At 38.7% G+C, this 22,705-nt stretch overlaps 1 protein-coding gene across 4 annotated transcripts in view; it reads right to left on the reverse strand.

Moving 5' to 3' along the window:
• CCDC141 (coiled-coil domain containing 141) overlaps window positions 1-22,705 on the reverse strand; it is a 149,840-nt gene that overhangs the window by 115,545 nt on the left and 11,590 nt on the right. For all 4 annotated transcript variants that reach the window (XM_045196305.2, XM_045196304.2, XM_045196306.2 and 1 more), the window contains 2 exons: window positions 5,415-5,606; window positions 1,157-1,265 (listed from right to left, as the gene is read on the reverse strand). In XM_045196305.2, the coding sequence (XP_045052240.2) occupies window positions 1,157-1,265; window positions 5,415-5,606 (301 nt within the window). The remainder of the gene's footprint in view (window positions 1-1,156; window positions 1,266-5,414; window positions 5,607-22,705) is intronic.

The raw sequence follows: 22,705 nt of genomic DNA on the forward strand, positions 1-22,705 counted from the left end.
GAATTTTTTGTGATTCTGTTCACCCTTTCAGACCCCGCTGGACTGCTGTTGCTGTACAAAAGTGAGCAGGCTGCTGTGTTAAGGCTGTTGCTTCTGATGCTATTGATAATTAATCCCTCAGCACAGTGGTGGGTGCTCAAGAACAACAATCAGTTAAAATTACATGTACGTGTGTGGTGGCATCTCAAAATTTACACAGGAAAGATTAAGCCCTTTAATCTTTGACTTTTAGAAAAGTAATGATCTATTATCTAGGGTCCCTTTCAAGGGTGATAGAAATACAAAATCTATTTGTGGCTTTAAAAGCCCCTTTTACCCCTGTCCAGCACGATCAAGCTGGTCAAGCTTGAAGCTGAGTTAGAACCGTGACAAACAAGTGCAGGAAACCATCCACTCATCCCCAGGTTTCTGGCAGTAATAATTAGAAAAATGCATTAGAAAGAGAAGAAGTGTTGTTCTTACCTCACCTGCTTCCTCAGAAAACAATTACAATAAGCAGCTCCTCTTTTGCAAGTGCCTTCCCTACTGCAACTCTGCCCCACCCCCCAAGTTCTGTTAGAGAAAGGCCAGCATACAAATTATTGGTTAACAATTAAGACTACCTCTACAGTTGTTCAGAGGGAGTTGATAGTCTTTTAATTAGATTTTTTAACCTTGAAAATTTTCACTACTCCATTTTTTTTTAAACTGCAATAGTGAAAGAGGGATCTTCCTTATCCAGAGCTGTTATTTAAAGGCTGACCTGCATTCACTGTCCCTGAAAAGAAACAGCCACTGAATTCAACCATTCATTTGACCCAGAAATATTTCTTGAGGAGCCACCAGGTGCCAACACCTCGCTAGATGCTGAGGATACACAGGGGCACAAGGTGAGCCTGGCCCCTGTGCCCAGGAACCAAAATCGGGCAGAGTGAGTGACGTCCAGGGCTCCCATGATCTTCCAGAGGCTGTTCCTGCACCATCTCCCTAGAGTCATCTACAACTCCTTCTTTCTTGCAGAAGATGACCGAGAAAAGAGCCTTCTTTAATCTTCCTTGGAATGAGTAGAGGTATACATAAACAGGTAAACTAAAAATACAGTCATACACAAGCATTCTCCCATCAACATCTTTTAAAATATTTAAAGGCTTATGTGAGGAATAAACACATCTCTTGCCTTTGGTATGACGTTCATGAAGCTGAAGGAGTGACTTTAAGGACTCCGTGCTCTCAAACTCGTGAGTGTTCTGGAGGAAATCTTCTGCTTGATCTATTTTAATAGCAAACTACAAGAGAAATACAGGGAAGAGGCATTTGAAAAAATAAAAATCAATTTGCCACTTTTAGTTATATAAATATTTTTTAAAATTAATTAATAGCCTAGCTGGCTCTGTATGTGTTTATGTGAGGAGTGTGTGTGAGTGTGTGCTAGCTTAGGCTGTTTGTGCGAGGGTGTGTGTTCACACGTCGTCAACTGACTAAGTACCAAGGCAATAACATTTTTCTCATTTCTTTGCATTCCTTTCATACCTGGAAAAACATCATGTATAATAAAATAAACCAACTTGCTTACTGTTGAAATGTCTATTACAATTTTCAACTAAAATTTTCATGTCCATTGTAATGAATCCACCTTTTAACATATATATGTGTGTATATATATATATATATATATATATATATATATATATATATATATAGGCTTTGTGTATATATACACACACATATACACATTAAGTTACATTATGAGAATGAATGGGTTAGGTATGGGTTTAGGGAGGTAAAAGTTTAGTTTCTAAGTTTTAATTTGTAATTTTGTTTGCATTTATATAAATAATTGTATGCATTATTTGTATAAATAAAATTAGATTTGATGCAGCAAGAATGAAAAATGGAAAATTTCTCCTCTGTTTAAAGAAAAAAAATGGCAATTTGAATTTGATATCCTAAATGGTGGGGAATATGACCAATTTCTTATTTGTGTTTCTCCATGAGGAAGTAGAAAGGGAGATGCTTGAAGGGCTGTTAAAATTCTCAGGGGACTAATCTTAGAAACCAATTTTAGAAAAGGTCAAAGCATACTTGGTTATGCTAGTACAGTATATTCATAGTAGCAGACAGATGGTTTGTTTTAACACTAAGATTCAAAGGTAATTATTATAGTTAATAAGAGCATTGTAATCAACATGCTCACCTTTGGATCAAATGTAGAATAAATTATAAAGGCACCATATCAGTGAGAAAGACAAAAGCCTGTCACAGTGCTTGTCTTTTTTTGAGATTTTTCCTAACTGCCATTTTAAATTTGGTGCTTTTTAATATTTTTATGTAACTATTTGATGAACAAGGTCTGTGTTATCATTGATACAACAGCCATATAAGATCCAGTTATAAATGGCATGGGACGATGAGAGCCTAATGAGCGTGTCGTCTTTAGAAATGCAGGGAAGGCTTCCACCATGATGTTAGAACATCTGATGGACACCTGCCATTGTCACTTAGGGACAATGCTTCTATGTTTGAGAAGAGAAAAACCTTTCTGATGGTTAAGTGTATGAGCCAGAAACTGTCCTCTAGTAAGTATCAACCATGCAAAAAGAAATCATTTGCATTTCTAAAGAACTCTCGAATGCCCGTAGTTCAAGAAGGGAATCCTACCCATGCATCATTTACATCTTGAATTCATTCCATTTCTGATAACTGATTTTAAAGGCATTCCTTGAGCAGAACTTTCAAACAAACAAAAAATGGAAACTATGTAGGTAATTTGTTTTTTCCCTGTAAAATATTACAAAGAGTTTTGGAGTCCTATATATTTCAGCTTGTTATTTAAAATTTTTAAAATAAACTAACAATTTTATTCAGGAAAAGCTTCCCTAAAATACTGTTAACTTCTATCTTACAGATATTATTTTCCCCCCACTTTTCTTCTTTCTTTGGCTTGCACAGAATAGAAATGATGAGAGGGATTTTTCAAAAAACCTGTTTTTAATGTCAGTCTTTCTCTTTTTTAAAAAAATCATTAATGAAAATTGCTTTGGCATATGCAAGGGGCAGGGGGATTGCCTTAAGCTAAGTATACAGTGGTCCACAAAATTAGAAGCAGAATGATACAAGGTCATGTCAATGTGAAGAACTCATATGACTCAATACCAGGAAGACAATCCAGTTAAAAAATGGGCAAAGGACCTGAACAGACACTTCTCCAAAAAGGACATACAGAGGGCCCACTGACATATGAAAAGATGCTCAACATCACTAACCATCAGAGAGATGCAAATTAAAACCACAATGAGATTCTACCTTACTCTTGTCAGAATGGCCATCATTAACAAATCAACAAATAAGTGCTGGAGAGGATGTGGAGAAAAGGGAACCCTAGTGCACTGTTGGTGGGAATGCAGACTGGTGCAGCCACTGTGGAAAATAATATGGAATTTCCTCAAAAAAACTAAAAATGGAACTGCCTTTTGACCCAGTGATTCCACTGCTGGGAATATACCCTAAGAATCCTGAAACACCAATTCAAAAGAACTTAGGCACACCCATGTTCACAGCAGTGCTATTTACAATAGCCAAGTGCTGGAAACAGCCTAAGTGCCCATCAGTAAATGAGTGGATCAAAAAACTATGGTACATTTACACAATGGAATACCATGCAGCAGAAAGAAGGAAGTCCTACTTTTTGCAACAGCATGGATGGAACTGAAGAATGTTATGATTAAATGAAATAAGCCAGCTGGTGAAAGACACACATCATGTGATCTCACTTATAAGAGGAATTTAATGAACAAAATAAACTAACAAGCAAAATAGAACCAGAGACATGGAAACATGGAACAGAATGACAACAGCCAGAGGGGATGGGGAAGAGGGATAATGGTGTAAAGAAGGGCAAGGGACTAGGCAAAAAATATGTATGAATGATCCATGGACAATGGTGCAGGGATTGACTGTGGGAATGAGGGAGTAGACTGGGCAGAGAAGGGCAAAGGGGGAAAAATTGCGACAACTGTAATAGAATAACGATAAAATAATAATAAGAAGAAGTAATATTTTTTAAATAAATAAATAAAACTAGCATATAATGTAAAAGAAAAGAAACAGTCATTTTACTAGGAATTAGAGTTCTGGGTTGAACTATAGGTTGACTTAGTTTTATTTTATGTATTATCTGGAAGTAATTTCTCAAAGAGAAAATCAGCTAGCATTAATGCTACTACACAGTGAGAAACAAATATTGAGTCTAATGTTTGGAAAAAAGATAATTTCCTGTGCTCAAATGAGTGGAATGTCAAGGGCAGTTGATACCTCTACCTCACTTACTAAGATAAGAATAAATCAGATGTGTCTGTAATATGAACTCTACAGGTGTATTTCACCTGGTTCTTCTCAGGAAAGAAAATTGTGCGTAGAACTTTTCCCTAAATTGATCTGTGAAATTAACTGTGAGCTGGACTTCTGTGTTCAAATTGTGGAAAACAAACCTTGAGAATTACAATAAAGTTTTGCTCCTCCTTTTTACTTTTAACCGAGTTCACGAAGCATGAGACTGTCTACCTCAATTACTATGTTCTATCACTAATCTTCTTTCCTTCATTATTTTGAATGTAAGTCTTGAATTTTCAGTTTGGAGACATCATGTTTTTCAAAGCATGCACTTTATCACAATGCAGCAGTGCTCTCACACGAAAATGAATTTTCTCACACTGCCATTTATTTGGCAGAGAAGTTAAAGTGAAATTTCCAGTAACTGTCATACCAACCATAACATCTCTTTTGATAGTGTTGTTTGAGTATCACATTTTGAAATTTGGAACCTCAGAACATTGCAGAATTTAAGAAAAATCATAGGGGAAATGACCTTTTTAGGCCCAGAACTTTTTCTTCCCTTACATTTTAATGAGTTCAAACTGTAGTAACTCAACTATATGCCTTAGAAAAGTATTTTATAAAATGCTATGCTTACAATTCAAACATTCTATGGAATATTCTATAATTCCCTTTGCACAAGCAGAACTTTTAGTTAACAACTTTTAGTTGATAAGAACACCCTACACCATCCTTTCCTAGTAATCCTATCATCAGTGGTACTTGTTTGATTTAGTAATTATGTTACTATCTTCTACAAAGGGAAATATAATGACTTCTAAGTAGAGTTCCCACTTTCACTTAATATTTTACTTTATTTTAATGAACTGTACTTAGTTTTTGGTTGAAGGTATACATTGAAAATATTAAAATCTTATCTTTTACCAATCACAAATTAAATGTAATATATGTATAATCTTGGTTATGTGACATTTTTTTGAACCAGCTGCAATGTCTGTTTGTAGAAATAAAACATTTCAGGAGTGCTATTTATTTGTTCTGACATAGAGAAGGCAGAAGTGGGGTTTATTGTTGTCTTTTGTTTTTTTTTTTTAAATACAAACCTCCAAGGCACTTTCAAAAAATTCAGAGGTCAGTTTGAGGAGCTCCCTTCGTCTTTCGAGCATGGAGACCAGGGCTGCCCAGGCCTCCCCCAGGGTGCTGGCCATGGCGTCGTACACCTGAGTCTGATCCTTGTTCTCTTCAGCTGTCTTGTCTGCTTCCTGCAAGAGTTCCCACACCTGATCTTCCAAAGCCTAATCCGAGAAAAAAAAATGGTATAAGGCAGTGTGCCACTCCATGTAAGAATACAGGATCACATTTTAAACACTAGGATATATGAAACTGCATGTGATCTAGGAAGGTTTAGAAGAGAATTTATAAACTCAAATTGCTATGCAGGCAGGCAGATCAAGCAGACAGGATAGAGCAGTGGAGTCTGCGGCGAACCAGGCTACCAGCATTTGCGTTGTTCAAATCTAGAGATTTATCAAAGGTACACATCTACATTCTCAGGGGTACAGAATGTTGTGTTAACCTCACATTAAAGAAAATAAAAGAGAAAAGAAAAAAAGCTAATTTGAACACATCCAGAGTGCTGAAAAAAAATTGTGAGAAATGAAACCCAATAAAACTTACTATTTAATCTAAATTATTGTTAGTTAATATGTTTGTAAAGCTTAGTATAAATATTAAGACTAGGTTTTTAGAAAAGACTAGTCATAATGTAAAAATGAGAATATCTGTAACCGACATTACAAATTGAACAAAATGTGGACAATTAAGGAGAACATGTGCTTACATAATTGTAAGAATTATGTAAGAATTACAAATTCTGATTTAGGGATAGGAGGATTCTGTTTCATAGATCCCATAGATCCACAGATTCTGTTTCATTCTTGAAGTTGTCAAAAAAAATAAAGGCATAATTTTAAAAATAAAATAAACTAAAATATTGTAAGTTCAAAATATCAGGTACATTCACAGGTGTACAATCATTTGTTATACATTACACATTCAAGGTTCTCTTGTCCTTAATAAAGAAGGCAAATAAAATTCATAATGCAACACCACATCAAAACCAGGGCCTAATCATTCCGTAGCTTACTCAGAAAGAGTCTCCGGCAGATCGTGTTGGACCTGCCGAAGAACTCTTCAGAAATATCCCCTGCATACATGCCAGCTCTGTTCTCTTTGGTCGCTAGGCTAAGCCAGACAAATGACTGTCAAAATTGCCAGGAGAGTTAGACCAAATGTGTGTACTTCCTTAACAAGCTATTTGAGGACATACTATCTAGGCATTTTCTTCCCATGTGACAAGCTTTAGATTATCTTAAGGGCTGACTAATTTGGTGTTGTGCATGTGTTTCATTTTATACTTTTTGTCATTTAAATGGAATAACTTGGCCTCAGTTTCTACTTATAATGGGTGCTACTCCAAGAGTATGTAAAGGAAAAGAAAACAGTTACCTTAGGAGTTTTTAATGTAAGGTGTCTCATTCATTTGACAAAGGCTGTAGTAAAAACCGCACCTAGGAGACCTGGATAATTCCATGCTGGAGATGCGGAGGAGAATAGGAAACAACAGGCATGCCTTCATCTAGAGCAAAGCAGGTGAGCACTTAGCCTGTAGCGATTTTTCTTAGATTTAACATGAACGTGGAAGATAAATCTGGAGCTGGCAATTTCCATGGCTAATAGCATTGTTTTTGGAGGTATTTTTTACACAGAATTCTTTTAGCCTTGTTAAGCACATGTAACTTAGTATACCTCTTAATACTGTTCTTTCCCCACTGAAGTGACACTATAAATCAGTGATACAGAGGTTTGGGGGGCAGCTTGGAGGACTGCAATTCTGGTTTCCAAGTTTCCTTGGGATTCTCCCATGACCTCCAATGTGAACTGCAAAATGTTGTATTCACTGGAATTCCAAGGCCAAAACATAATTGCAGAACCCTCGGGGTTTAATTTGTTACAATTTGCATTTTCTTGGAGATTTTCTTTAAGAAAGCCAGTAAACATTCTGCTTTAAGGATTGGTAGAAAACTATCTGCTTCAAATTATCTTGAAATTTTAGATTACTCTTGGGGTGCTAGGGTCAGAGGCCAAGTAGAGTCCAGTGCTCCCCAGGGCCTATCAACCCCCATCTGAAACACTGGAGGAGAGAGGGACTCAAACAGAGGGAACTAGGCAGGATTCATAGAGCAGGAACATTTTCAGCCAATCCAAAAACCCAAGATAATGATCAATTGAAGTGTATTTCCATGAGATTCCTGAAATGGAGCGTGATCTGAAGCCAAAGCCAAAATCCACCATGTGGGTGTTTGACATATAACACTTGGGTCTCTGTGATACGTCTTCAGATTTGGTAAAGGTGTGAGGAAGGCTTTTAGTTCTCTTAGCCTTCAACTTTCTGTGGTTGCCCGTGTATCATGTCACCCTACTGGTCAGGCCTCCCTTCCGAATCTGGGGCTCGTACAAGTGCTGCCAGCAAGGAGGAAATACTGTTCTCTTTCAGTGCCCACTGCTGAGCCCCCAAGGAGATTACCTCTTTCTCCTCCCCTCCCCCACTCAAGGAACAGAATGTTACCATTTAGATTGCCTGCCACACAAATGCAAGTGAGGTACTAATGGAGAGGCCTAGAGGGCGTAATACCCCCATGCACGCTAATGATGATGATTTCACGTCTGTGCAGGAAACACAAAAACCTAAGCTCTGTCTTACTCATGTTTATGGCCCCAGCACTTACCACTGGTTTGTTTTTTTTTTTTTTTTTTTTTTTAACCAGGAGTGCCCCAAAAGGAGTATTTGAAAACATGTTGAGCATTTTTAGTTGTCACAATGTGTCTCTGTAATTTGTGTGTGTGTGTGTGTGGGGGGGGGGTCTGATGAAGGACTGTCCCAACAAATAGCAGCCCTACAGAGAAACACGTCTGTGAGAAACCCATGACATGAGACGTGTTCATTAAATTCCTCATTGACTCTGAGGTACAACCAGGTTTTAGAAGCACCTGTCCACACATCCATCCTGCGGGGGATGGAAAATAAGATGTCTCTTCATTGGTGAGCATTAGGACTTTTAAAAGCCAATAAATTTCCAAAATATTTCTATCTCCAGGCTTATCAGGGTGTCTGAAAACTTCTCCTCTGTGGTAGTTCTTTTAACTTAGACATTTTCCCTATAAAGTTCTGGTAACAGTGCACAAATAGGGTTACTCCCTGACTAACACCTGTCAGTGACTATTCATCAAGCATTAGAATAAAAAGAACTCTCCTTTCTGTGGCATGCCTGGCCCTCCTCGATCTGGTCACTGCCTGCCTGCCCATCCCATGTTTCTCATGAGTCTTCCCCCTCCCCCGTCTCCCTGGCCCACAGGCCAGCCACACACAACTACCACTGCTCTCAACGCTCCACCCGGAGTCGGTCCCAGGCCTTGGTATGTGCTTTTCCTATTGCTTGGTGGCCAGCCTTGTCCACCCACCCCTATATACCTGGCAAATAATCTTAGAAAAAGTTCCCTGATGCCCTCCTGCACTGTTATTTTCCTTATAATGATATTTTATATACTTTTCTGCAGAAGCCTCTCCAAATATATTGGGCTTACTTGATTTAATTACCCATCCTTTGATATGAGATACATATAAATATTTTAATATGGGAAAAATCAAATATAGGACAATATTTACAATTACTAAATGTAAGTAAGATGTTTCTGGGAGTTTGAAATTTTTCAAAATGCAGTTACCAAAAACTGGCCCACCTTCATATCAGCCCCTTGAGTAGAGAGGACCGAGTCACACACATCTCTACATGGCCCGCTCCGAATCAGCACCTGCTTTCACGACCTACTGAATGGATCAGTGACTGGGAAGAATGGCACATTAGTATCCAGATACCTTCAGGTGTATGAGTTAACTTTTAGCTAGTGGGAAACAGGCTGAATTCCAGCTGAGGTTGGAAGGTGGGAGGTGGCATCATGGTGAAGGGTAAGGACTAGAGTAGTCTGGACTTTATAACCTGAGACTCTCTGTGTTTCTAAAGGGTATAAGGAGCTAGAAATGGTGAGTTTGGGTGAAGTGGCTCCAAGGCAAATGCTGACTATAAAATATATTCCCTATGTCAGCACCTGTGCTTCATGAATTGTTTTTTTTTTTTAAACAGGGGGTTCAGTTGGCTAACACATGCATAAAAATGCATGTGTTAGCCAAAAATGCATGTATCAGCATGTATAAAAATTTTGTATCAGTCTATTCATTTCAAATTACAATTATTTTACACAGCAGAAATACTTGTAAGTTGTAATTATCAAACTTTCAATATTATCCAGATATTTGGAATTGTTAAATAATTGCAACAATTAAATGTCTACCAGTGGCCTGTTAGTGCAATGCTCCCCACATCTTACCTTCTTGAGTTGTCTCTAAGTAACAGTTGACCTCTACAGAAACCAAAACAAAAAGCCAAACAAACAAAAGCCTTCTAGCCATATCTTTGAGAGTGTTAGCTGTGTTAAGGGGCCACATCATTCCACTGTAAACTAGGGAAACCCATCTTACAAGTGAGCTTTTACTTTCTACTTATGTCTTAATTCAGAAGAAAGATACTTCCTGAGTGAGGTGGGTGGTAATTTCCCTTTCTCCCCTGAAGACTTAAACACCCTGGGTTCCCACCTCTCCATTCTTCTCTAAACCCTTCTCTAAACCATCAGTCCTGTCACTTGCTTCAGAGTGTAACAAAGCCCCCCCTTCACCGTGCCATCTTTAAATCTGAAGAAAGTGGCAGCTGGTTTACACAAAATATCACCGAGAAAAATTAGACACTTGTCTGAGGGGCAAAAAAAAATAGTTCAATATATTTTCAAAGTCTAAAGAAAAAAAATCTATTTCTTGTCCTTTGGGGGGAAAAAGACATTTTCAGATTAAAAAATCCATTATCAGGTTGAACAAGCCTCAGGACAGTGACTAAATAAAACACTTAGATTAACCGACAGTAACAGTCGCAACGTATTTTTTTAAAGCTGGCTGTTAAGCAGAACAAAACAGAATGCTCAGCTTACAGTATAGACGGACTTTACGTTGACAAGGAGATACGGCGCTTCTAAGCTGAGCATCCGTAAAAAACAGCTTGCCTCAGGACTCGGTCAAGGCCGGATTAATTAAGTTTTCCTCCCCCGCTTGGTTAGTCATTAAACTCAGGAAAGTATTCTGGAATCGGATCGAGAAAAAGAAACTCTGGCGAACATCACAAAGTTGGTTATTTAAAGAGATGCCACAAGGCACTACTTTCCCTTTGGGTTCCAAAAGAACAGGAAACCAAGGATATTCTGTGATACTTGAAAAACGCACTCTGTCTGTTTAAGTGTGGCTTTGAAATAGCTGGTTTTAAGTATAGGCATATTTTATGGATATTGCACTCCTCAACTGCCATGCAGAGCACAAAAAGGATTATGGATTTTCTCTTCAGTGGAGCATTAAATGGTCCCCTGAATAGCAATTTTCTAAAAGAGCAAATATATGTGGTATATCCTGCGTATGTTTCCCTGGCACAGCGGAGTCCATCTGTAGCTCCGACTGGGAGATACAGGAAGAGTCTCCAGTTCATAGAAATAATTTTAGTGTTGCCGCTAAACTGAGACAATTTAGGGTACTTGAAAGCAATGAATGAAAATTTTGGAGACTTTTGAAAATAGTTAAGTTCTATTATTTTTGTTGGTCTCTTCCACATAACATCACAGTTTTATTTTGGTTTTTGATGATCCTTTTGGCTAGAATACTTTACACTTTCTTTTCTGCTTATCCAAAACTTGTTAGCATTCAAGTCCAATTCCAGTGCCACCTCCTCCATGAAACCCTCTATTCACCTGGCTAAAAAGCAGCTCTTCCTCTGTATGCCTGCCTTATCTTTCTAATTTGAATGTCACATTTCACTATATAATGCCATTGTGAATGAGCAAGTTTTAAAGTAGGTGGATTATAAGCTAGGTGAGAGCAAGAACTCTTACTCACTTTTGTATTTCCTTCAGGACAGTATGATATTTATTTATTTTTTAGTTTATTTGAGATGAAGTTACTGAAACAGGTAAATATAAAAAAATCAGGGCTTTAAAATTCTTATTTCAAAAAGATGGGTTATTAAATTTTTTCTGTATAGTAATTCCTTAAGAGCAAATTTTTAAAAATGAATACCCAGTTTTCAGCAGATTATTAGTTCCCAAAAGCCAGATGATGCTCCTCGTCCTTTGGCCTCCCAGAGCTCCAAGTCCAGATCATTCATTGTCCTTGGTCAATGTTAGCCATTACTTGGCAATTCAAAAGTATAACTGTGCCCACTGAGCCAATGGTACAAGTTTATATGTCTCTTTCTACGTATCTTTAGAAGACAAAAGTCTCTTTGGATCCTAATACTTAATACCTCCCAAATATTTCTGTCATCTTGATGGGTCTCCGTAGAGACTTCAGGAATCATTAAAACACATTCACAGTCTACACTACTGAGAAGCAAAGCACTTTATACTTTTTAAAACAATCACTACCACAGCCTTTACACTTCACATATGCAGAATGTTAATGATGAAAGAGAATCCTTCATCGTAGAGACCTATTAATACCAGAGCCTCAAAACTGTACACTTAGATTGCTCAACACCACACATATTTTTCCTTGTGTCAGCAGTTCCGGTTTAACTACATACAATTTATTTCTTATAGAAAAGCTTTTAGCAGTGTTCATAAACTCTTACATACTCATAAACTGTTGTAAGTTTTCTTTTTCTTTCTACTATTTTTAGTTCACATCAAAAGCAAAATGATTATTCTCTAGTAGGAGGCTACACTGTAACAGCATTGCAGCACATGCCCAATAGGAGAGTTAAAAAGCTAATGGCACTTCCAAATGCTGGTAAGGAAGCAGAAAAACCGAATCGTTCAACATTGCCGGTAGGAGCGTAAAATGGTACAGCCACTTTGGAAAACAGTCCAGCACTTCTTATAAAATAAACAGGCAACTACCCTAAGCCTTGGCGGTTGTATTTATCTCAGAGAACTGAAAACTTATGTCCACAAAAAAGTCTATACATCAATGTTCATAGAAGCTTTATTTATAATAGCCAAAATGTGGAAACAACTAGAAGGTGCCTCGGTGGGTGAATGGTTAAAGAAACTGGTACATTCATACTATTGAAGGCCACTCAACAACAAAAAAGGAAAGAATTATTGCTACAACAACTTGGATGGATCTCAAAGGCATTCTGCTGAGTGAAAAAAAGTCAATTTCAAAAAGTCAAAACTGTATGCTTCCATTTTTATAACATTCTTGGATGGTGAAATTACAGTGATGGAAAATAGGTTTGTGGTTGCCAGGGTTTAGGGGTTCTGTGGGGAGGGGGATACTTAACATGAAGTGGTGGCAGAGGAAGATCTTTTTGGTGAAGGAATCCTGTGTATGTTGACTGCAGAGGTGGTTACATTAAGCTACACATGTTATAAAATGACATAGAACTTTGTACATATATTGTACCAATGTCAAATTCCTGGTTTTTATAAGATTATTCATTGAGCATTGTTTTTAACAGCGAAAGTACAGAAACAAGCTAAAAGACTATCTAAAGAGAATTGATTAAATAAACTGTGGTATTATCAACACAATGGAATTCTATGCATATGTAAATAAAAACAAACAGACAAAATACAAGCTCTCTCTGTGTTCAGATATGGAAAGATCTCCAGGGTATATTGAAAAAAAATTCCTGGTTTTTATATTACACCATAATGGTAAACGTTATAACCATTGGAAGAAACTGAGCGAAGGGTATACAGGTCCTTTGTGAACAAATTTTGCAATCTCCTGTGAATCTACAATTATTTCTAAAAATATAAAAATTAAAAAATATAAAAATAAAATAAATAAAATAAAATATTGTAACATGTTGAACTGGATGGAACACAATGATAACAAGCACACAGAGACTCTCCTGGGCATCTGGGTCTGTACTGTTGCCCCACATTTCCTTTTTATGTTACTTGTATATTATCTGTCTTCCTCTACTATACCGTAAGTTTCAAAAGGACAATAACTTTGGTCTGTTCTGCTCACTGTTAAATCCTAAGGGCTTAGGTCGATGCTTGCATACATAATGCAGATAATAAAAATCTGGAGAATGAGACAAGTAAGGCAGTTTATCCACTGCTTTACCATGTATAGGCAATAATTTACGGTAACATATGAAATTATACTCATAGTCCGGATTCAGATCATCAGAATTATATGAATCACACCAAAACACTTTTTTAACTCCTACCTTTCCATTTGATCTTGGGTTTTTATTTACCCAAGTAATTGCAGGCACATGGTTACTCTAAACACTGCTTTTGTAAATTCTAAGTAAAAAAATAAATGCATTGTTAGCCTTGAAGTATACAACTTGACACTGTAAAACACAAAAATAATTTTTAAAATGTAAAGTTCTATTGTATTTTTAAACTAATAATAATGTTGACTTTAAAAAGTTGAAACATCTGGTCAAATGGAGGCATAGGTAGACACACTTCACCTCCTCCACAACCACGAAGAGAATTACAACTAGATTTCAAAACACATAACACCCAGAACCATCAGAAAGTTGAGCTGTATGGAAGTCTGACAACCAAGAATTTAAAGAAGCCACGTTCATCCAGATGAGTAGGTGGGGTGGAGTCACTGAGAAGGGCAGAGAGCCCTGGCATGGAGACGTGGTGGCACCGGTAGAACGGACGGTCCCACATTCACGTATGGTGGGTAAAAATTGGGGGGGATACTTTGGGAATGAGTGATCCCACCCCAGGCCAAACCACACAGCCCAGGGTTCCAGTGCCAAGAAGATAAATCCCCATAACTTCTGGCTATAAAAACCAGTGGAGGTTGGTGCGGTGGAAGAAACTGACAATTTTCAGGAGACTCTGCTTAAAGGGCTCACACAGACTTGGAATGTACACAAACCCACCCACTCTGCAATTCACCACCAGGGCACCAGCTGGAAGGGTGCCAGTCGCATAAGGGAAGTGGGTGAAATGACTGGAAACACGGCAAGTGCTGGGCACTCCAGAAGCCAGGCAGTGGCACTGTCTCCTCTCTGAGCTCTCCCCCACACAGAGCTACAAACTGGTGAAGTGAGTCACCCTACCCTGGGGATTACCTAAGGCTCCATCCCACACAATTTACTGGTGCCTCTTCTACAACAGGCCATGGTACTGAGACAGGGAGTCAAAGCAGCTCTATCTAATACACAGAAACAAGCACAGGAGGCTGCCAAATTGAGGAGACAAAGAACTATGGTCCAAATGAAAGAACATACAAAACTCCAGAAAAAGAACTAAACAAAATGGAGGTAGCCAACCTATCAGATGCAGAGTTCAAAATACTGGTGATCAGGATGTTCAAAGAACTCATTGAGTATGGCAATAACATAAAGGAAGAAATGAAGGTTATACTAAGTAAAATAAAGAAAAATCTACAGGGAACCATCAGTGGAGGGGAGGAAGCCAGGATTCAAATCAACAATTTGGAACATAAAGAAAAAAAATAAGCATTCAATCAGAACAGCAAGAAGAAAAAAAGAATTCAAAAAATATGAGGATAGTATAAGGACCCTCTGGGACATTCCAAATGTACCAACATACGAATCATAGGGATACCAGAAGGAGAGGAGGAAGAGCAAGAAATTGAAAACTGATTTGAAAAAAATAATGAAAGAAAACTTCCCTAATTTGTTGAAAGAAATAGACACACAAGTCCAAGAAGTACAGAGAGTCCCAAACAACTTGGACCCATAGAGGGCACACCAAGACACATCATAATTAAAATGCCAAAGGTTAAAGATAAAGATAGAACCTTAAAAGCAGCAAGAGAAAAGCAGAGTTATGTACAAAGGAGTTCCCATTAGAGTGTCAGCTGATTTCTCAAAAGAAACTTTGCAGGCAAGAAGGGACTGGCAAAAAGTGTTCAAAGTGATGAAAAGCAAGGGCCTACAACCTGGATTACTCTACCCAGCAAAGCTATCATTTAGAATGAAAGGGCAGATAAAGTGCTTCCCAGATAAGGTAAAGCTAAAGGAGTTCATCATCACCAAACCCTTATATATGAAATATTAAAGGGACTTATCTAAGAAAAAGAAGATAAAAAATGTGAACATTAAAAAGGCAATAAATTCACAACTACCAACAACTAAATCTAAAAAAACAAACTAAGCAAACAACCAGAAAAGGAACAGAATCATAGATTTGGAGATCATTTGGAGGGTTATCAGCTGGGGGAGGGAAAGGGGGAGCATTGGGGGAAATATGCAGGGATTTAGAAGCATAATTGGTAGGTACAAAACAGACAGGGGGATGTTAAGAGTAGTATAGGAAATGGAGAAGCCAAGTAACTTATATGCACGACCCATGGACATGAACTAAAGGGGGAGGGAATTGCTGGAGGGAAGGGGGGTACCGGGTGGAGGGGGGGCAAAGGGGGAAAATTGGGACAACTGTAATAGCATAATCAATAGAGTATGTTTTTAAAGATGAAACAATATAGCTCAAATACATTAGTGTAGCTCTTAGTCTATTTCACAGTAACAGGAAGATCATTTAAAAAAGTAAGACAAAAGAAAATAATTTTGTGTTCATCAGTAATAAAGGCTTTCTTATCACTATCACTTAGAATCCAAAGAGTTCCATTGAAAGCATTTGTTTGTTTCAATACAAGGATATCTTTTGTTCTCCTACTCAACCACGTAAGGAACTTCTGAGCTAAAATCCAAAGGTGTAATTTTACCTAATTTTGTCCTTAGCACTGTATGTGAGCTATGGGGCATCCCCCACTGGGTGCCACAGTACTCCCATGGGTCACTGTACACCGCCATCAGCGGAGGACCTAAGGGGTCTCCACACCAGAATCCTCCGTGCTGGCATGGAACTAGATTTAGGTCCAACGTCCCCATTGGGGCCCAACGCATCCCACTGCTGGCTGTGCTGCGACAGCACTTTTTGTGGAATCAGATGTATACTTCTGGGTAGGATGAGGCTTGAGTGCTCAGCTTATGCCAGGAGGCCACAGGATACAGCACAGTGGAATGATCGTGATAAACTAAATTTTACTCAGCTCGTCCACTTGCCAGCTCTGAGCAAGCCATCGGACCTCTCTCGGGACCAATTAGTGTTTCCCAGACGTGGGGGTGGGGGTGTGGGGAATGGGTCAAAAGGTACAAATGTCCAATTATAAAATAGTAAGTCATGGGAAGGTAAAAACAAAAAAGAAACAAACAAAACCTCACCAAGACTCAGATTAATAAAGAGGAGTCCAGACTGCGCTGCTCCTTATGTAGGAGACATAGCTATGAAATGAGACAGTAGCTATGAAAGCAGTCTATGAAGTAAAGATGTCTGCTACATAATCATTCCAACCTAGTTGTTGCATTATTTTATGGAGATATTTCAGCTGTACAGCCCAGTTAAATGCAATGCTTGTTACATTTCCTCACGTTATAACGTTTCCTGATGGCAACCGGAGTTAGCCATAAATGTGGATGGAATGAATGAGCTAATACGTGGTGTGATTTCAGGAATATGAGGAAAACCCTGATATTCATGATAAATCCTTTTCCACATGTTAGCTAATACTAACTCTGTTAGCAGAGAATATTTATTTTAACTTATGGCTTTATTTTTATAAAAACACTCATGTTATTAACCCTCTATTCTACACTTAATTTTTTTATTGATTGATTTTGGAGAGAGAAAGAGGAAGGGAGAGAGAAAGAAACATCAATTTGTTGTTCCACTTATTTATGCATTTACTGGTTGATTCTTGTCTGTGCCCTGACCAGGGATTGAACCTGCAACCTAGGCATATTGGGACGGCACTCTAACCAACTGAACTACCTAACCAGGGCCCCTATCCTACACTTTTGAAAAGCATCTAACTTAGGTGTCAACCAAGGACAAGAAAGCTTTTAGGGCCAAAGGAATCCAAAGCAGGCCCCACCAGTAAAATGTAACAGGATAGAAAGATGCTTGCTCCACTACTTGTGTTTGAATAAAGAACAAGTTATTGATAATTTGAAAGAATGATTCCCTAATGCTGGAATTTGGGCATAGAAACTGCCCTGGGTGGGAAGGTCACAGACATGTGAGGGCAAGGGTATCCCCCAAGTGTCACTGAAGTCACATCCACAGCAGGCCCTGCCACTTACTAACCGTGCGAACTCATGCAAGTACTCCGAGTCTCACTTTTACGTGCAGAAAATGGGCATATGGAGAGTGCTGTCCTCATAACATTCTTCTCAGGTCAGAGCGAGATGATGCAGGTAAAGCGCGGAGCACACTGCCCGGCCACTATTCGGTCTTCTAAGGTGAGTAACTACCAGCACCATAACAACAACCAAGCTGTAAATGAATACTTAGGAAATTACATTTCATTTGTTCAGGCAGTTTATATTTATTTCACTCTCAACATAGGTTATGGTCTCTTGTGTAAACCATACTTATTTAATTTTTAGTTTAGACATCGAGTATGGAAGCAAAATGGTTCTACGGCTTAACAACTTTTTCTGATGCAAGAGAAACAGTCTACCGCCTAATTCTGGCTGTGAAAACCTAACTGCACAGGTCTGTCCGATGGTGTTATTACCCTGTTCCGTTTGTGGGCTTCCCCTCATCCAAACTGGCACACAAGTAACAGAACTGGGTTCTGGTTGGCTTCCAGTCTGGAAAACAAGCGGCAGCTAACAGGCTACCCCTGAGGGCCACAGCGGTCCCGAGTGGGAACAGCCTCTTACTGAAGCTGGACCACAGCCCTCACCTGATTGAGAATTCTTGTGTCAGCTCTTTAACTTTCAGGGGTTCCTGTGCTAAAACCAAGTTAGGAGAATATCAGATAGTTCTGTTGCTGCTAGGGGACGTCAGTGACGTGAGCAATAACAGAAAAAGGCAAAATTAAGAAAACCAACTTGGAAAATTCTGACATTGTACTGAATTAGCCAATTTGGATTTTAAAAATAAGCATTTTGGGGGTCATTTTTAAAACTACAGCCATTTACTAATGGACCATAAACTCCGTTCACAGCAGAAAAGCCAGAACAACCTTTACCTTTCAAAGGTACAACTTAGTCCCTTTACAACCACATGTAAATAGAATCAGATATTTTCTTTTACTCAATTTACTGCAAAGCAATAGTTGTTTAAACAGATTTCTTTTGTACAGGTCCAATAAATGATGGTATTTTAAAACAGATTTTAAATGTATCCCAAAAGCTCTAAAACATTATTTTTTACAAATGTATCTTCTTAATTTTTCCTTCTCGGGTATTTGCACAGAAATGACTCTTCCATGTCTGCTCTGTGACATGGAGTAAATAATATAACTAGAAGTAATCTACAGGTGCATGGAGTAGATTATTCACGGTGCTTTCTGTTGTTTGAGAGGGTTGTCTGTACCCTGGGATTTGTTTAGACTTCACTACCTTTCTCTCTGTGTTCTGTAGCCTTTTATGTGCCCGCAAAAACAAAGTCTGGAGGCTTATCAAGCATGCCATCGTGTTTTCCTGGAGAACTTGAACTCTGCTATGCTTGGATAATAATAATAATTAAAAAGCAACAACAAAGAAAATGACACATTCCCTAAGACTCAATGAAAGCAAGAACATCGGGAAGTTTTTGAACCAAACAGAAGGATAAATAAACACGAGTATTAAACTAACATTTGTTCACAGGATGAAGCCAAAGCAGAGACAGCTACTTCTGACTTAGGAGTTTGCACTCTTTCTTGCCTCACAAACTGCTCACACTGCTTCCTTCCACAGCCCCATTATTTCAAGGTTGACCTTAGATTCCACCTTCTCCATGAAAACTCCAGTTAAATTAATTTATCTTTTCCCTTGAACTTGCTTAAAGTATTTCACTATCAATGTTTTTCATCTGGGGACTTAATCATCTAGGGCAGGGGTGTCCAACCTGTGGCCTGTGGGCCACATGCGTCACAGGATGGCTATGAATGTGACCTGACACAAACCCGTAAATTTACTTAAAACATTATGAGATTTTTTTTGTGTGGTTGTGTGTTCAAGTGTACTTACTGTGTGGCCCAAGACAGCTCTTCCTCCAGTGTGGCGCAGAGACACCAAATGGTTGGACACCCCTGATCTAGGGCTTGATGTTGTGACTTCACTGTTATTTCATTGCTTCATTGGCCTACCAGGGTCATTTCCCCTAAGTTGTTGTACATTATAAGTTTCTGGAGGCCGAGGATGTCTCACATTTCTTTGTGTCTCCCCAGTCCCCACGGCCGGACACAGGGCCAGGAACACAGCAGACAGGGGAGCGAGCCTCGTAGAGCAGAGCCATTCTGATACTAATGCAACATGGTTCCTGCAAATCCCGTACGATCCACGTTGTGAGTTGATCGTACGGCTGTGAGTTGGTAAGAAATTACTGAGTGGTCCTTTCAGTCAGACAGAAAGTGACTTTTACCACTCTTGTAACTCTCCCCCAAAAGTGGGATTTTGTGGTACAGCTAAGAGTGGAAGGCCATGTGGCGTGTGGAGTACAGGTGTGGCACAGACGCACCTGCTGGAGCGGGGGTCCCAGCTCCACTGCCTCCCAGCTGTGTGGCAAATGACTTGTGTGTGCGTTTGTTTCCACCTTTGTAAAGTGGGGATTAAAAATTATAGGAGCTAATAATCATTCAACACTGTGTGAACCCTGTTTCTAAGTTCTTTAAGTATTTAACTCATTGAATCCTCACACCCACCTTAGGACGTAGGCACTATTGCTACCCAATTTTACAAGTGAAGAAACTGGGACAGAGGGAGGGGTACCTTTCCCAGAATTATACGCCTAAGCAGCAACACTGTGATTCATATCCAGGCTGGCAGAACTTACCAGCTCAACTTCTAAGGTGTGCTGCCTGTCATAAAATTTATCTGACATGTTTTTTTAAAGGATTAATTGATACATTTAAATTATTTAAATATATTTAATATTTGATTTTAATATTAAAATTTAAAAAGTGGTTGACACATAGCAATTACAATAAAAGCCCATTGCATCATGTTTATACGTATGTCATGGTTTAGGTTCCAAAACTCTTACAACTAATTTAGACAAAAATTATTCAGATAGCCCTGACTAGTGTGGCTCAGTGGGTTGGGTGTTGTCTCGAAAAGTGAAAGGTCGCTGGTTCAATTCCCAGGCAGGGCACATGCCTGGGCTGTGGGCCATGTCCCTAGAAGAGGGCATGAAAGAGGCAACTGGTCAATGTTTTTCTCTCACATTGATGTTTCTCTCCCTCTCTTTCTCCTTCCTTTCCCCTCTCTTTAAAAATAAAATCTTTAAATATACTATTTTTTTAAATTTTTAAATTATTCAGATAATAACTTAAAATGTGCCAACACAATCTCTGCCCAGAGGGAAGCTTACACTCTTAGGAGAACTATATACAAATATAAAAATATTAAGCAAACCAATGTTAAAAGCAACACTAACTGATGAGTAAAAGCTCATTAGAGCTACAGGGGGCAAGTGCAGGTTGTCCTTGCCCCACCCACAGAGTCTTATTTCCTAGGACTTTAGGTACCCGAGATGATTCTGGTATAAATACTCATAAACCACACTCCAAACACATTATACAGACTGCTCTTGAGTGAGTACCGTATTAGAGTGTGAGACAGTACTCATAATATAATGAGGGGCTGATTGAGAAGCCCAGTGGAAACAAATGGAGAGAGATAGAGCTGAAGCTCAGGGATTGTTTCCCAGAGGAGGGGGACCTAGCATTCCAAAACAAGGATATCAATAATGCACTCAGAAACTTACCCTCCGGCTCAGTTAAAAGACTAATAACACGTATCACAAAAACTAACAGTATGAATAATTTATCAGTTCCACCATGTTCTCTTAGGATCCCAAATGTTCTGTACATTAATAATTGAGTCTTCTTAAAACAGAACTGTTGTGAGCAAGAAGAGCAAAGTATGTTAATGCCATTAAATCATTACTATTTCATTTTTTTCCCCAACAGTCCTTTTTTAGCATGCTTCTTTTATTACTACACAGAGATGATATATTCCTGCACTTATGTAATGGATATATGGATGTAATTCATTCATTCATTCATTCATTCATTCATTCATTCTACAAACATTTATTGAATGTACAATCCAAGCACAGTGTTAGGCCCTAGGGTTAGAAACATGATTCTTATGCCGTCAGGATGAGAACTATATTAGTCATCTAATGAAGAAGACAAAAATGAAACACACGTGAGTTTTCCATGAGACAGATACTATAGTAGACACAGATGGGCTACAAGTTACAGAGGGGACTCAGAGGAGGACTGGTCAGAAGCATATAGGGGGAGCATCCTAGAAAGATTTCAGAGAGCAATAATAAATTCCTCACTGTCAAATCCAAAGGCAGATTCCTCAAACACGCTCCTGCTTCCAACACTATTCAATACTCTGTCTTGAAATTTCCTTTTCTATAAACTTTTGTGATGAAACCCTTAATATTTTTGCCTCTAATTTTCCATGGTCCCTTTTCCAATTCCATGATGGCACTTCTGTTCAAGTGTATTAATGTGGTTCTTTAACCGTAATTGTTATTTGGGTTTGGGCCAGAGATTCTTACTCCTCATTGTGCTTCCAAATTACTGCAAAATCCTTTAAAAAATGTACAGGTGCCCCAGCCTTCCCTTGACTCTTTGGGTTCAGGGCCAAGATACGTGAGTCGTGTGTTTTCTTTTTAAGCTCCCAGGTGATTCTTAATGCCGGACAGGATGAGCACTACCTGCTTAGGCCCTCTTTGCTCTAAGTGTTGAAAGTGGAGGTCGTTCATTTTTGTATCATTCCCGCTCATTGGTTTTCTGAAATGGCTACAGCTCTGGGCCTGGAATAGCCATCTGCCCAAGAGCCGTAGAGCAGTAAGTCAACTTTCCAGACTTCTCTACTCTTGATAACATGAGATCAAGTCTACTGCAGCCACCTGGGATCTCAAAGCTGCATCGCACTCCTCTTGTCCTTGGTCACTTGTGTACGACCCTCTGGTCATCTGTCCTCTTTAAAATCTTCTCTCTGGTCCTCTTCCTTCAAAACTTCACAACTGATTCTTATGGAAATACAGATTCATAGTAAACAATCTGTTTACTTATTCTCACACCCTCCACTATTTAAATGAAGTTTGCTCACTTTCCCTAACCCTGGTTTCTCCCATGCTAACAAAAGCTTCTTTCTCAATCAGCATCGCCCTTTTGCTTCAGTCAAGTTTATTAGAGGAATGAATGAACAATGAACAACAAATTAATTATGTATGAAATTATTCATGAAATAATACTTCCAGAATTCAC

The sequence above is a fragment of the Desmodus rotundus genome, chromosome 2, assembly GCF_022682495.2.
Source record: "Desmodus rotundus isolate HL8 chromosome 2, HLdesRot8A.1, whole genome shotgun sequence".
In the NCBI taxonomy this organism is placed as follows: domain Eukaryota; kingdom Metazoa; phylum Chordata; class Mammalia; order Chiroptera; family Phyllostomidae; genus Desmodus; species Desmodus rotundus.